Genomic DNA, 17,214 nt, shown 5'->3' with positions numbered 1-17,214 from the left:
TTGTAATTGGGGAAACTCTCAGCTCAGGTTGAGAACTAAATAGTTGTGGTACAACCTTCAGCACTATCTCACGCCATCAAAATCTCATCCTATATTCATTATCTTGGAAAATTCCAAATTCAAGCCGTCCACCTTAAATATGAAGCAATGTTGGAGACACTACTGTGCAAGTAGTCCACCCACTACTCTAGAATATGGAGACAGAATATTAACTGAAGGGCCATGCGATGTGATCACAAGACTGGCTGCACTTTCGCAAATTCTGTCCTGGCTCTTTTAACGCGTCTTTTCATCCTCGCACACATTTCATATTTGCCTCTTCTTGGTTTACATGGTTGTTATGTCCCGAGAAGTGTTTGGTCAGTGTTTTTGAATGAAAGACGATAAAATGCTGACATCTTCCTTTGTTCGTGGCAGCTGGAGTGGGTTGGGGTGGGGCCCTGCTTTCAGTGATGCAGTTGTTATTGTGCGGGCTCCCGCCTTAACGATGCTGTATGAATGATGGCTGCTAACAACGATGCTATTCTGGCTGAAAATCTCAGCTTTGAGGTAGAGGTTTTTAGGGTTCATTTCCAAGAATTGCAGGGTACTATTATGGAGGTGATGGAGGCACACAAGGAGGATCTTGCAACAGAGGATCTTGCAACAGAGAGAGCACTGGCGCTGGTGGGGGGCCACCTCCATACTGCTGCATGGCTTGTCGTCCATTGTGGCAGATTCAGGGAAGAGAGGGGTGGGGCGCTGTGGTGGTATATATCACTGAGTCTTGCCGAAAGGTGATGGGTGAGTTCCCAAGTGAGTTTGCAAATTGGCTGCCATGTTTCGGTAATCTTGAAGTCTGGCCGTTATCAAATTCGATGGAGCACAACATATCCTGTCTTCAATGCCTGGGGTCGGTTTGGCCGACTAATCACTAGTCCTATTTTGGCCTGTTCCTGATGCTGTTTGGGAAGGGTTGAAGGTGCCGAACTGGTCGAGCCATCTCCCCCGGCTGGGGCCTGGGCTGTAGGTCACCTTGGTGTCGGTGATGTCATGGTGTCTCTCACTTCGATCACTGGAAAACTTGACAGATCCGGACGGGTGCTCATTGATCCTGTTTCACCCGTGGCTATGCATTCTGTGTGTTTCCGGGAAAACTCTTTATCCTAAGGACTGCCCTGCATTTCAGTCGTTATCGTGGATTTTGCTCCCGGTTGATCATTTTGTTGTTTGCTTGATGTCGTCTCATTTTTTCCCACAGGGGACTGTCTAATGCAGGTGTGATGGCCAGTATCTTTGGTTATCCTGATTTAGCAAGTCTAAATTGAGTTGAATGTGGAGAATGGGATTTGTACACAGTTTCAATCCTAAACGTAATTATGCTTTATTATGTCTGATAATTTTGTGGTGGAGGGAGGGTGCAGTGTTCTTTATTAACTCCCCCACCCCCCTCTCATTTAGGGGGAAAATAAGCACAGCCAGAGGAGGGAGAGCTGTGGAAGGTTGGGGTTGATAGGGCTAGTTTGTCTTCACTGTGATTGAGGATCACCCTCTGCCCAGTTAGAGATAATCCGTTTTGGGTTTTTTTTTTGCTTTTGAGAATCTGTGTTTTCATCTTTATTTGGCCTGGGCAGACTTCTTGTTATCCTGGGGAAGACTGGGTCTACCGACTCTCCCTTCGGATCGAGTTTGTCTTTTCTCCTAACATGGGTCACTCGCTCTCTTTAGCTGTTTTCGGTGCGATTGCAACAAATAGCGTGTCTAGTCCGTTATTGAAACAGACCATAGTGGTGTCCGTGTCTGCGGCTGGGATGAGGATGGCCTTGAGTATCCTTTGTATGGCGATGGATTCCGCGATCCAGTTTAGGTATCCCCTGGCGGGGGTGGGTTCATATTACTTCTGTTATCTGGGTGAGTGGCTGGTCCTGGTGGAGTGGGCAGGGGCATTGGGTGAGGAGGACTGACCCTCCCTCCCAGGACAACAATAGATGGATGTCTTGACAGTTCTTCTTCCGGACTGGGTGTGCATTCGGCGGTTGCCCGAAAGTTGGGGGTCTGGGCTGAATGCCGATATCCAGTGATTAGTTCTGATGGTTCTTGATATTTCTTACCCTTTTTCTCTTCTGAGACACCGTGGAGGTGATTCTCACCTTTCGGCTGGGACCGAGGCATAGCCTTAAATTCTGGGCCTCATGGTTATCCTGTCGTTCCGCCTAGGGGTGTGTTGTTGCTTGGCACTCGAGTCGCCTATTCTCCCATGGTTGATGGATACTTACGAGTGTTGTGACAAGTAAGGACCTGGGATCAGGCGGGTCGATTCTGGTGGCTCAGAGGTGGGATTCTCCGTTGCCCGACGCAGATATCGATATCGGACGGAGAATTAACTCCGCGCCCAAATTGGAGCCGGCACTGCCGGTTTGACGGCGCTCAGCCATGTTCTGCCACCTCGGAAATGACATCATTGCGTCGCGCGCCATTGCAACGCCATTGGCGCGCCTTAGGCTGGCCCTTTCGCGATGCTCCACCCCCCCCCATGGGCAGAGTTCCCAACGCCACAGGACACATGTGGTCACAATGGTCGGGAACGCAGCGAGGCGGCTGCGGACTGAGTCCAGTGCCGCCACAGTCGGCTGGGGCCATGGGGTCGCGGATAGCCGTGGGCCTTCAGCCATGCGCATGCGCGGCCAGGGACCTGGCCATTCTCCGAACATTTTCGGCACGGGAGCCAGGAGTTTCACTCGACGCCGCTGCCAGCCCCTCACTGGAACCAGAATCGGTGAGGGGTTCGCGCCGTTTTTTTCCACGTAATCCTCCTGCAAATTCTCCATTCGAGCCGGCACTTAGCTGCTGAAATGGAGAATCCTGCCCCAGGTTTTTCCCCTTTTTTTCTTCTTTTTCTATGAGAGACCCTGCATCTGAGTATAATTTCGACTTGCTGTCGCTGGTGTTTTCTTCATAATTTTGTAGTCATATGACTGATGTCAGATCTGTCCTGGGCCTGGATGGGGGGTTGATTAGTATGGCGAGGTACAAATGTAATTCCCCCTCGTGCGAATTTCCATTTTTTGTAGTGCTGGTATGATGCATCTCCATGTTGGTTTTTTATTCTCCTTTTTCATATTTTCTCCCAAATTTACACCCAACAATAAACAATAATCAGTAACGAATGTAATGTCAATCCCCATAATCAATAACAACGATCCCATCCTCCCACCAAACCCCAGACATTAGCCCGCATGTCAACATAAACAAATGACAAAAAGGAATCACCCATAGTCACCATTAACACATACAGTACCCCCCCCCCCCCCCAATGTTTGATGTGATCCAATTCTTGCAAGTGCATAATGAATAATGCCCATGAATTGTAGAACCCCTCCATCCTTCCCCTCAGTTCAAATTTGACCTTTTCAAGCATCAAGAATTCCAGCAGGTCCCCCCCTGCCACGCCAGGTTGGTGAGGTTGATCTCCACCCTAACAGAACCTGCCTTCGGGCGATCAACGAGACGAAGGCTACAACATCTGCCTCCGCGCCCGTTCCCAATCCCAGCTGGTCCGACACCCCGAATATGGCCTCCCGTGGGCCCGGGTCCAGTTTCACATGCACCACTTTAAAGATTACCCTAAAAACCTCCTTCCAGTAATCCCCCAGCTTTGGACAGGACCAAAACATACGAACGTGGTTTGCGGGCCCCCACCCCCAGCATTCACATACATCTTCTATACCCTCAAACAGCTGACTCATCCCCGCCCTTGGATGGTGTGCGCTGTACACACCTTCAGCTGTATCACACTAGGTGGAGGCGTTCACCCTCCGGAGCTCCTCATACCAGAACCCCTCCTCCATACCCTCTCCCAACTCTTCCTCCCACTTTGCCTTGATCCCTTCTAGCGGGCATCTCTATGTTGCTGATTACATCCTGCATTGGATGGAAAGGTCTTATATCCGAGGAAGCGAATAGTGTTCTTAATTCATCCTGTCTTGTCTGTTCCCATGTTTTCAAACTTAAAAATCCAATAAAAATGCTTATTAAAAAAAGATTAAGTGAATCAAAATATTTTAAAATCAATTACACAGGCAATGGCAAATAAATACCAAAAAAATTATTTGATTATTATTTAGCCTAAGTTTTCAAACAATTAAACACACAAGTAAATAAACCCATACGACTAGATGATGTCAGACTGACTCAAATTAGGATCACGTGCTATAAACATCAATAGAGCGTGCAGTACAACAAACATACCTTTTTTAATGTTGCGACCAGATCACTGTGTTTCTGCAAGAGCTGTGTCGTGACTTGCAGTGTCCGCAGTTCTTCAAGTGCCTCCACACATTTCTTGACATCCTACAAAACAACAGCAGTTAAAGCATTTGTTAACAAGTTTGGCTTCTGTATACTGTTTGCTTAGCTTTCAATTACTTTTCAGTGGAATCTCTGTATCCCTCTTTAAGATCATAAGAAATAACAGCAAGAGCAGGATTAGGCCATTCAGCTCATTGAGTCTACTTGCCCTTTTTAAAAAAATATATAAATTGAGAGCACCCAATTCTGTTTTTTTTTTCCAATTAGGAGCCAATTTAGCATGTCCAGTCTACCTACCCTGTGGTTTGGGTTGTGGGGGTGGGTCGCACACAGACACAGGGAGAACATGCAAACTCCACACGGCCACACCCGCTGCTTGCCCTTTCAATAAGATCATCTAATTGTGGCCTTAAGTCCATTTTTCTACCTGTCGTCCATAATCCTAGACTCCCTTGTTGATCAAAAAATCTGTCTATCTCAGCTTTGAATATATCCCATCACCTAGAGCGAGAAGAACTTCCTCCTCATCTCTATCTCAAATGTGGGACATCTTATTTTTAAACTGTATCCTCTGGTTCCAGATACTCCCACTGGAGGAAACAACCTCTCAGCAGCTACTCTGTCTTTGTTCAGAGTTATGAAATAGCTCTTTAAATGTTTACCATTCATTCTCTACCTATTTTGCCATTATACTTTAGTCAACTTTGTCTTCATCCCCTTGTAATTGCCTTTATTTAAGTTTAAAACACTTGTTTTAGACCCAAATTTCTCATCCTCAAACTGAATGTGAAATTGCAACATATTAACATCACTGTTAGCAAGAGGATCCTTTAATAATAATAATCTTTTTATTGTCACAAGTAGGCTTACATCAACACTGCAATGACGTTACTGTAAAAAGCCCCTAGTCGCCACATTCCGGTGCCTGTTCGGGTACACAGAGGGAGAATGCAGAATGTCCAATTCATCTAATGGCACGTCTTTTGTGACTTGTGGGAGGAAACTGGAGCACCCGGAGGAAACCCACACAGACACAGGGAGAACGTGCAGACTCCACACAGACAGTGACCCCAGCCGGGAATCGAACCTGGGACCCTGGAGCTGTGAAGCAACAGTGCGAACCACTGTGCTATTGTGCCACCCACTATGAGGTTATTAATTCATCCTGCCTCTTTACACATCACCATGTCTAAAATAGCCTGTTCACTAGTTGGTTCTGAATTATTTTGTTCTAAGGAACTGTCCCAAACACATTCCATGAACTCCTCCTCCAGGCTACCGTGGCAAATTTGATTCATACAATCTATATGAGGACTAAGGTCTCTCATATTTATTGCAGTACTTTTCATACTAGTCTGTAATTTCTTGATTTATGATCCGCTTTTGTCCATATGCTAAACATCACAAGCTGTTATACAGTCCTAAATTCTTAAATTGTCTGGCTTCCCTGATATTTCTAATTCTGTTTTTTCCACATATTATTGTACTGTAATAGTAACAGGGTAACATTTATTACTACTTTCTATGCAAAATAAGCCATGCCTGTGACTTTTAGATACACAAAACCAGAGCAATGATGCCATCCAGTGACTTGCTATGAACAGGGTGTCTGAATGGCCTGACTAGAGAAGTCACTTATTCTGCTCTCAATCTCCACAAAGAAAATAGTTGTTTTCCTTTCATGTAACAATGGATATATACAGTAATAACGCTTCCTGTTGTATTTCAATTGTGCAGCTTGAAAGCTAATTCCTATTATTACAATCCTAGAATCCTTACAGTGCAGAAGGAGGCCGTTCGGCCTATTGAGTCTGCACCGACCCTTCGAAAGACCACCCTACCTAGGCCCAATCTCCCGCCCTAGGGCCCTGTAATCCTACCTAACCGTTGGATACTTCGGGGCAATTTAGCACCTAACCTGCACATCTTTGGAGGAAACCAGAGCACCTGGAGGAAACCTACGCAGACATGAGAAGAATGTGCAAATCCACACATCACCCGGGGTCGGAGTCGAACCCGGATCCCTGGCACTGTGAAGCAGCACCGCTAACCACTGTGCCACCAGACCCCAACAGTGGTTAGGATACTGGACCGAAAAAACAATATTTTATGTTTAATTTTGTAAGATTTTGAGCAAAGGATACTTCGCTCCAGGAGTGATTACATGAAGAAATGGGGATATGGTATTTAAAACAAAAGTCTTACTAACAGTAATAAAATTGTAAGCATACCCTTATTTGCTATCTTTATTCCCACTTAAAAAGAAAATAGACCATCTCAGCTCTCAATCCGTCCGAAGTACCAATAGCACAGAAGAATACTTGCTTTACAGGCTTATTCTTTAAGAATGAGATCTCTTGACACTGCTTTACAGAACTGATCTGACTGCGGTCTGAGCCCTTTCAAAAACTCCATCTGGATATCTTTCAACCCCATTTTCAACAGGCTTGTTTCAGCTCCCCCTTATCCTCAGATAAGTCTGCTCTACTTTTTTTTTATATTCGTTCTTGGGATGTGGGCATCGCTGGGTGGGCTAGCATTTGTTGCCTATCCCTAACTGCCCTTGAACTAGTGGTTTGTTCAGCTATTTCAATGGGGAGCAGTTAAGAGTCAACCGCATCGCTGGGTGGGTCTGGAGTCACATGTAGGCCAAACCGGGTAAGGAGGGCAGATTTCCTTCCCTGAAGGACATTAGTGAACCAGATGGGTGTTTACGACAATCAACAATGTTTCATGGTGACTGTTCGACTTTTAATTTGATTTTTATTGAATTCAAATTTCTCCATCTGCCCTGGTGGTAGTCGAAACTGGGACCCCAGAGGATTACCCTGGGTGTCTGGATGACTAGTTCAGTGACAATACCATAACACCACTGTCTCCCTTTAAATATAGTTAATCTTTTTTAACTAACTTAGTGAGAACATAGAACAGAGAACGATACAGCGCAGTACAGGCCCTTCGGCCCTCGATGTTGCACCGACATGGAAAAATACTAAAGGCCATCTAACCTACACTATGCCCTTATCATCCATATGCTTATCCAATAAATTTTTAAATGCCCTCAATGTTGGCGAGTTCACTACTGTTGCAGGTAGGGCATTCCACGGCCTCACCACTCTTTGCGTAAAAAACCCACCTCTGACCTCTGTCCTATATCTATTACCCCTCAATTTAAGGCTATGTCCCCTCGTGCTAGCCACCTCCATCCGCGGGAGAAGGCTCTCGCTGTCCACCCTATCTAACCCTCTGATCATTTTGTATGCCTCTATTAAGTCACCTCTTAACCTTCTTCTCTCCAACGAAAACAACCTCAAGTCCATCAGCCTTTCCTCATAAGATTTTCCCTCCATACCAGGCAACATCCTGGTAAATCTCCTCTGCACCCGTTCCAAGGCTTCCACGTCCTTCCTATAATGAGGCGACCAGAACTGTACGCAATACTCCAAATGCGGCCGTACTAGAGTTTTGTACAACTGCAACATGACCTCATGGCTCCGGAACTCAATCCCTCTACCAATAAAGGCCAACACACCATAGGCCTTCTTCACAACCCTATCAACCTGGGTGGCAATTTTCAGGGATCTATGTACATGGACACCGAGATCCCTCTGCTCATCCACACTACCAAGAATTTTACCATTAGCCAAATATTCCGCATTCCTGTTATTCTTTCCAAAGTGAATCACCTCACACTTCTCCACATTAAACTCCATTTGCCACCTCTCAGCCCAGCTCTGCAGCTTATCTATGTCCCTCTGTAACCTGCAACATCCTTCCGCACTGTCTACAACTCCACCGACTTTAGTGTCGTCTGCAAATTTACTCACCCATCCTTCTGCGCCCTCCTCTGGGTCATTTATAAAAATGACAAACAGCAACGGCCCCAGAACAGATCCTTGTGGTACGCCACTCGTAACTGAACTCCATTCTGAACATTTCCCATCAACTACCACTCTCTGTCTTCTTTCAACTAGCCAATTTCTGATCCACATCTCTAAATCACCCTCAATCCCAAGCCTCCGTATTTTCTGCAATATCCGACCGTGGGGAACCTTATCAAATGCTTTACTGAAATCCATATACACCACATCAACTGCTCTACCCTCGTCTACCTGTTCAGTCACCTTCTCAAAGAACTCGATAAGGTTTGTGAGGCATGACCTACCCTTCACAAAACCATGCTGACTATCCCTAATCATATTATTCCTATCTAGATGATTATAAATCGTATCTTTTATAATCCTCGCCAAGACCTTACCCACCACAGACGTTAGGCTCACCGGCCTATAGTTACCGGGGTTATCTCTACTCCCCTTCTTGAACAAAGGGACCACATTTGCTATCCTCCAGTCCTCTGGCACTATTCCTGTAGCCAATGATGACCTAAAAATCAAAGCCAAAGGCTCAGCAATCTCTTCCCTGGCTTCCCAGAGAATCCTAGGATAAATCCCATCCGGCCCCGGGGACTTATCTATTTTCACCTTGTCCAGAATTGCCAACACTTCTTCCCTACGCACCTCAATGCCATCTATTCTAATAGCCTGGGTCTCAGCATTCTCCTCCACAATATTATCTTTTTCTTGAGTGAATACTGACGAAAAGTATTCATTTAGTATCTCGCTTATCTCCTCAGCCTCCACACACAACTTCCCACCACTGTCCTTGACTGGCCCTACTCTTACCCTAGTCATTCTTTTATTCCTGACATACCTATAGAAAGCTTTTGGGTTTTCCTTGATCCTACCTGCCAAAGACTTCTCATGTCCCCTCCTTGCTCGTCTCAGCTCTCTCTTTAGATCCTTCCTCGCTTCCTTGTAACTATCAAACGCCCCAACTGAAACTTCATGCCTCATCTTCACATAGGCCTCCTTCTTCCTCTTAACAAGAGATTCCACTTCTTTGGTAAACCACGGTTCCCTCGCTCGACCCCTTCCTCCCTGCCTGACTGGTACGTACTTATCAAGAACATGCAATAGCTGTTCCTTGAACAAGCTCCACATATCCAGTGTGCCCAACCCTTGCAGCCTACTTCTCCAACCAACACATCCTAAGTCATGTCTAATGGCATCATAATTGCCCTTCCCCCAGCTATAACTCTTGCCCTGTGGGGTATACTTATCCCTTTCCATCACTAACGTAAAGGTCACCGAATTGTGGTCACTGTTTCCAAAGTGCTCACCTACCTCCAGATCTAACACCTGGCCTGGTTCATTACCCAAAACCAAATCCAATGTGGCCTCGCCTCTTGTTGGCCTGTCAACATATTGTGTCAGGAAACCCTCCTGCACACATTGTACAAAGAATGACCCATCTAATGTACTCGAACTATATCTTTTCCAGTCAATATTTGGAAAGTTAAAGTCTCCCATAACAACTACCCTGTTACTTTCGCTCTTTTCCAGAATCATCTTTGCCATCCTTTCCTCTACATCCCTAGAACTATTAGGTGGCCTATAGAAAACTCCCAACAGGGTGACCTCTCCTTTCCTGTTTCTAACCTCAGCCCATACTACCTCAGAAGAAGAGTCCCCATCTAGCATCCTTTCCGCCACCGTAATACTGTCCTTGACTAGCAGCGCCACACCTCCCCCTCTTTTGCCCCCTTCTCTGAGCTTACTAAAACACCTAAACCCCGGAACCTGCAACAACCATTCCTGTCCCTGCTCTATCCATGTCTCTGAAATGGCCACAACATCGAAGTCCCAGGTACCAACCCATGCTGCCAGTTCCCCTACCTTATTTCGTATACTCCTGGCATTGAAGTAGACACACTTCAAACCACCTACCTGAACACTGGCACCCTCTTGCGAAGTCAAATCTGTGCTCCTGACCTCTATACTCTCAATCTCCCGTACCCCAAAACTACAATCCAGGTTCCCATGCCCCTGCTGAATTAGTTTAAACCCCCCCAAAGAGCACTAACAAATCTCCCCCCCAGGATATTGGTGCCCCTCAGGTTCAGATGTAGACCATCCTGTCTATAGAGGTCCCACCTTCCCCAGAAAGAGCCCCAGTTATCCAGAAATCTGAATCCCTCCCGCCTGCACCATCCCTGTAGCCACGTGTTTAATTGCTCTCTCTCCCTATTCCTCATCTCACTATCACGTGGCACGGGGAACAACCCAGAGATAACAACTCTGTTTGTTCTCGCTCTCAGCTTCCATCCTAGCTCCCTAAAGGCCTGCCTGACATCCTTATCCCCTTTCCTACCTATGTCGTTAGTGCCAATGTGGACTACGACTTGGGGCTGCTCCCCCTCCCCCTTAAGGACCCGGAAAACACGATCCGAGACATCACTTACCCTTGCACCTGGGAGGCAACATACCAAACGTGAGTCTCTCTCGCTCCCACAAAATCTCCTATCTGTGCCCCTGACTATTGAGTCCCCAATTACTATTGTTCTACTCCTTTCCCCCCTTCCCTTCTGAGCAACAGGGACAGACTCCGTGCCAGAGGCCCGTACCCCATGGCTTACCCCTGGTAAGTCGTCCCCCCCACAAGTATCCAAAACGGTATACTTGTTACTCAGGGTAACGACCGCAGGGGGGCCCTGCACTGACTGCTTCTTCCCAGTCCCTCTTACAGTTACCCATCTATCTCCAGTCTTTGGTGTAACTACTTCCCTGAAGCTCCTATCTATGACCCCCTCTGCCTCCCGAATGATCCGAAGTTCATCCAGCTCAAGCTCCAGGTCCCTAACACGGTTTTTGAGGAGCTGGAGTTGGGTGCACTTCCCACAGATGAAATCAGCAGGGACACTGACGGTGTCCCTCACCTCAAACATTCTGCAGGAGGAGCATTGTACTGCCTTCCCTGACATCACCTCTAGATTTTAAAAAAAACAAGAAAAAGAAAAAGAAAGGAAGAGCTTACCTGATATTACCTCAAACCCTGCTCCCGCTGAAAGTTAAGCAAATTTAAAGGCACTCACTCACCTTCACGACAGGCCCCTGCTCCTGCTTCCCAACCACCGTGGGGTGGGGGGGTTGGTTAGAGGAGGAGGTAGGGTGGGGGGGTTGGTTAGAGGAGGAGGTAGGGTGGGAAACACTCACAAAGTGTTTCGGGTTTAACTGTCAGTGGCCAACAGCCCCTCCACAAACCACCTTCAACTTAGGCTGACCGCACTGCACGTATGCAAATTTCCCCAGAACAGCTGATCAGTAGCTCTGCTCTGCTGCCCTCTGCTGGATGCTTGTCTTCACTCAAACTCCTTGGGTCTCCTTCGCCAGTTCACCTTCAACTTAGGCTGACCGCACTGCACGTATGCAAATTTCCACAGAACAGCTGATCAGTAGCTCTGTTCTGCTGCCCTCTGCTGGATCAAACTGCCTTACTTGGTCTCCGCTTCAGCCAGATCAGAACTCAACTGAAAATGGTTTCTCAAAATGCCTGATGCCTTAGCTCCACCCAACAATGACATCATCTCACCAAGCTAAAATCTAATTAAACCAAATTGCATTAGCCCATACTTTTGCTTGCACCTTTTAATTGCATCTCAGGCTCCTAAAAGCTGTCCTTCAAACCAAGATTATTTTAAAAACATAACCGCAGCAGTCGAACACACTAACCCAGGCTTTTAACCATTACTTCACTAACTATTTATAATACAATATATCTAAAATCCTACATTCATCACACTATCGAATCTTTGTTTCTCGGTTGTAAATTCTGCGTTTAATAAGGCAAATAATATTAGTTCTAAAAAAGTAGCGGAAATAGTGCAAGGGGTTGGGGGGAAGCACAATTCTTGTTTTTCTGCATCAGGAACTTGCTTTCTATGTAGGGGGTTACACATTTGGGGTTTCTACTGTACAGTATAGGCCTTTGGGTTCTGCATTTTGCAGCATATTCCTTTGGGTGCACTTTTGTGTAATTAAATCAGCATCCTTTATGATCAGCAATTAACATGTATGTGAACCGGATATTGCAATCTTACATCAGTCCCTCAATCTTCTGGACAGCACTTGCTTGTTCCAGGCAAGGCCAATTACAAAACAATAAACTGATTAATTTTACACATGGATGAACAGAGTAATTATACAATGATTTGTAAATAGTTTTCTTAGTGCTCCTCTTGACATAGTGTCTCCACAATATCCACATTTAGCTGGCTAAATGTTTTCTGATCCGCATTCACCCACAGTCTAGTCATACTAGATCTAAAACAAGACTGTTTTTCTTATTTACTTCCTTACTCATGCAGACTTCTCACATTCTTTCACTCACTGTGCCTCCTTAATGATGCATAAAGCAAAAATCTCTGACCCTTACTGCCACTATTATAGGCATCAGTTTCCTGTAATGATTTTCATCACATCATTCCACCACCGCCTCACCCTGCACCCAATCGTTGCTGGGCCCGCATGCATAAAGCCGTTCAGTATCAAACCCAATTTTCTGTGAGATGCGTTGAAAGATTCTAATTTGCTCAAACCGATGTGGTACTTGAGAAATACATCCTGGACAAGCACCAAGTCTAATTCTCTATCAGTTGAATAATAATCTACAGCTCCAAAGGTTGTATGTTGTGAACCTAACCTCAGTTTGACTGCATTAAACTTTTTTTTAAATATAAATTTAGAGAACCCAATTCATTTTATTTCCAATTAAGGGGCAATTTACTGTGGCCAATCCACTTACCCTGCACATCTTTTAGGTTGTGGTGGCGAACGCCAGGCAAATACTGGGAGAATGTGCAAACTCCACACGGATAGTGACTCAGAGCCAGGATCGAACCTGGGGCCTCGGCGCCATGAGGCAGCAATGGGGCTGGTTTAGCACAGGGCTAAATAACTGGCTTTTAAAGCAGACCAAGGCAGCCCAGCAGCATGGTTCAATTCCCGTACCAGCCTCCCTGAACAGGTGCTGGAATGTGGCGACTAGGGGCTTTTCACAGTAACTTCATTTGAAGCCCACTTGTGACAATAAGCAATTTTCATTTAATTTTTTTTTCAATGCTGCCACCGTGCTGCCTTGACTGCATTAAATTTAGCAGAATATATTGATGCAGGCTATCTGAAATTCCTCCAAGATGAAAACAATCCCAAAATAAGTTATTTGGTTAATTGGAGGCCTCATCTTTGTGTGGTGGGCTTCCCTTGGGAGTGTCATGGGAGTGTCTCTTTAAGAAATGTTTCTGTCTTATCACATGGCTTCAGTGATGTCATTGTGTGGGTGGATCTGGGCTGTGGCTCAGAGTTTTTACTTTCACTTGTGTTTGGACTGGTTTGAACTGCACAGGTTGAAAGAAGCGTCTCTCTTCATTTTAAAAGCTGTTTCCAAACTGCTTAATAACGTAAAAGAGATAATTGCTTTCTGGAAGGAATTCAAATCTGCTGTTTGAAAAGGGGAACAGAATATCAATAACAAGCCTTATATCAGTAAGAATGCCGTGTGCTGGACCGCCTTGAAAAAGGGGTTTCTGGTTTTTACTTGGATTTTGTTATTGAATTGGAACAGTTATGGGGGGATACATAGATTACTGTATCTGTGTGGGATCTTTATGTTTGAAATTGATAAAAAAAAGTCTTGCTGTGTGTGTCTATACAAATGTTAACTAAGTTCTTAGAAAAAAGCTTGTTTTTTTTTACTAAGAAGTCCACTGAACAACACCTGAAAGGCAGGCTCTTGTGGTCATCTTAGCTAAATTCAACAAACAGTTGTATGTCAGGTGAACTCCATAATATACTTTGGAGTTGTTAAACTCTGGTCCATAATAAGTGTCTAACTTAAATAGCTTGATGCATGTACTTGGTCCCAATCTCCAAGTGACTGGATATCCTTGCTTTAAGGCATTTGATCTTAAAATAGGATTTATCTTCCTAATCTGAATTATATAAATTAATGCAAGTGTAAACTATGATATGTCCAGGCAGGAAAAGAATTCAGCACAAAAAAAATTAAACAGAATAAAGAAAAGCTTTACACAAAACGATATTCACTTTAAAGTTGCTTGATTCTTTAAAGTGTTTGTAATTAAAAAGACAAATTATTTTAAATCCTATACAAGTTTCAAATCAGCCCCAATGGAAATACAAAGTCTGGCCTTCAAGGCAAATCTTTACTGATACTCACAGGATTGTCAACCTTCAGAGCATGTTTAATGTCTGTGTGTATCTTCTGAAGCTTCTGCTCTGCCGTCATCTCTGTTAAATAAAAGTGTCATCAGAAATGTGTTGGATCTTTCACAATGTCTTTATGAACCACAAGAGGGAGACAGCATGAACTAAGTGATCAACTCACTTGGTCTCTATCATTTAGGCAGTAGGGTTGATGTGTGCACATCAGTAACCACAAGTTAATGGTCTGGTTACTTAAAGAGGGCAAGATGTGTTTGGCATATAAAAAATCGCCCTGCTCTCAGTTACAAAAACGAGCTTCTGCAAATACAAAACTTCAGAACCCCAGATACTACGGAGAGGCTGCTCCACCACAAAATATTGGCCAGGATTTTGCGGTTGTAATGACAAGACTGTTGGCATTTAGCATCCTTAATCTGGTGAAAATGACAGCAACATTTAGGTGTCCACACATCTCAATTTTTATTTTGCTTCTAAAATTATAGAAAGAGAACTGCAAAGCCTCTAGGGCAGCACGGGATCAAAAGTGCCTAGCACTGTGGCTTCACAGCACCAGGTTGCCAGGTTCGAATTCCTGCTGGGTCACTGTCTGTGCGGAGTCTGCCCGTTCTTCCAGTGTCTGTGTGGGTTTCCTCCGGGTGCTCCGGTTTCTTCCCACAGTCCAAAGACGTGTAGGTTAGGTGGATTGGCCATGATAAATTGCCCTTCGTGACCAAAAAGGTTAGAAGGGGTTATTGGGTTACGGGGATAGGATGGTAGTGAGGGCTTAAGTGGGTCGGTGCAGACTCGATGGGCCAAATGGCCTCCTTCTGCCTTGTATGTTCTAAAAAAGCCTGATTTTACTTCTGGCTTGCTGACATTGAGAATGCTTCAATGTGATTGGCTGCTTGGCTGACTTGATGACATTACTATTTCTGAGTGTCATGAGATCCACTACAGCTGGCACTGGGATAAAATTCACATCGGGGGGAGGTGAAATCAATACCAAACAGAGTGCTAGATCTTGTGGGCAAGATGGGAGTGCTGTCACTTCATGCTGACCGGCAAATCTGGGCTATCACATTCCCTTTAGGCTGCATGTTTAAACTGTTTGTTTCCAGCAGGTCTTAAATCCTACGAGGTATGTACCTTTTTTCTTTTCTAGTTTCCTAGCTTGCAACTTTTCTTCTTTCTTCTTTGCCTTTTCTGCTTTGGCTGCCCTGCAGAAAAATGAATTACATAAATGAGAAAAGAAGCAAAAAGTCTTCAATTAGTAACTTCAATTTTGGGTTTCGGTAGTGGCATTCTTCTTCTAAACAATAAAGAGAAAGATTGCATTTCTGCAGTTTTTTGACCTTGGGGCATTGCAAAACGCTCAAAACTAGTCCAATGTAGGAAACGTGGCAGCCACTACGCATAGAATAAGGTTTCATAGTCAGAAATGTGACTTTAAAATATTTTTATTCATCTTATTTTCGTCATGTTCGCCATGCAAACAATAAAACCAGAAAAACAACAAAACAACCATACCAATGAGAAAACCGAAAACATCAACTCGCAAGTTAAAAAACGGAAAGCAAACAACAAACAAGCCCCTCCACCTCCCACCCCCCACTCGCATTCAACGGCAATCAACTCCTGAAAGTGCATGATAAATAAACCCCAAGAATTGTAGAATCCCTCCTTAACTCAAACTTCACCTTTTCCAGAGTCTAAAACTCCAGCAGGTCCCCCCCGTCACACCAAGGCAGAGGGTGGAGAAGCTGACCTCCTCCCCAACAGGACCGGCCCACGAGCGATCAGCGAGGCAAAGGTTAAAATGTCTGCCCCCGCATCCAGCTGCAACTCCAAAAATGGCATCTAGAAGACCAGGCTCCAAACCCATATGCAACACCCCCGAGATAGTGCTAAATACCTCCCTCCAATATCTTTCTATCTTCGGGCAGGATCAAAACATATGAACATGGTTTGCGGGACTCCTCCCATATCACTCACGAACATCCTCCACCCCCTCAAACAGCCGGCTCATCCTTGATTTTGTGAGGTGCACCCTATACGCGACCTTCAATTGTATCAGCTCCAACCACGTGCACAAGGTTGAGGCATTCACCTTTCACTGCATTTACATCGCTCCTCCCCCCGCAGGTCTATCTCCCATTTCGGCTTAACCCCTCCATGGACACCCTATCCTCCTCCAGATTCCTCAATAAATCACCGATACCACCCCTTTCTCCAGCCCCCCCTTCTCCAAACGCCGCCACCCCAGCCCCACTCTTCGACAGTACCGCATCCCACAGCGAGGGGCCCGGCATTATCGGGAAGGTTGAGAAAGCCTTCCTTGCAAAATCCCAAATCGGCAGGTATCCAAAGCCTTCATCCTGCGCCAACCCGTACTTCTCTCCCAGCTCCCCACAAGCTCACAAATCGTACACCCAGGAACTGATTTTTCATTTCCTTAATCCCCCTCTCCTCCCATCTCCGAAAACCTACATCCAGCCGATACCACCCCTTTCTCGAACCTATGATTCCACCTAATCAGCACCTCCCTGACCTGGCCCCCAGCTTAAAGTACTGTCTAAACTGTCTCCAGATCTTCAAAGTAGCCACCACCACCGGACTCACTGAATAACAGCCCTCCTCCATCAGGAGCGGCACTGTTGGCAGTGCCCTCAATCCCGGACCCCCCACCCCACTACGAGCCCTCCTCCATCTTAACTCATCAGACCCCCCACCCCTCCCCCCTTAACCACCCCCACACCTTCTCAGCATTCGCCACTCAGTAACAGTACAGCAAGTTTGGGAGGCCTGGTCTCCCCACCTGTCACCTTCTCTGCAAGACCACCCTCCTAACCCTGACCACCTCTGCCCC

General features: G+C 45.5%; 1 protein-coding gene across 1 annotated transcript in view; it reads right to left on the bottom strand.

Annotated features, from left to right (window-relative positions):
• Positions 1-17,214, bottom strand: part of hdgfl2 (HDGF like 2) — a 97,142-nt gene that overhangs the window by 14,146 nt on the left and 65,782 nt on the right. The window contains exons 11-13 of the mRNA XM_038776845.1: positions 15,495-15,565; positions 14,362-14,432; positions 4,228-4,329 (exon numbers count right to left, since the gene is read on the bottom strand). Coding sequence (XP_038632773.1) covers positions 4,228-4,329; positions 14,362-14,432; positions 15,495-15,565 — 244 coding nt within the window. The remainder of the gene's footprint in view (positions 1-4,227; positions 4,330-14,361; positions 14,433-15,494; positions 15,566-17,214) is intronic.

This window comes from Scyliorhinus canicula, chromosome 18 (genome assembly GCF_902713615.1).
Source record: "Scyliorhinus canicula chromosome 18, sScyCan1.1, whole genome shotgun sequence".
Classification (NCBI taxonomy): Eukaryota; Metazoa; Chordata; class Chondrichthyes; order Carcharhiniformes; family Scyliorhinidae; genus Scyliorhinus; species Scyliorhinus canicula.
The sequence above is the reverse complement of the archived record's forward strand: the minus strand, read 5'-3'. Positions and strand labels throughout refer to the sequence as shown.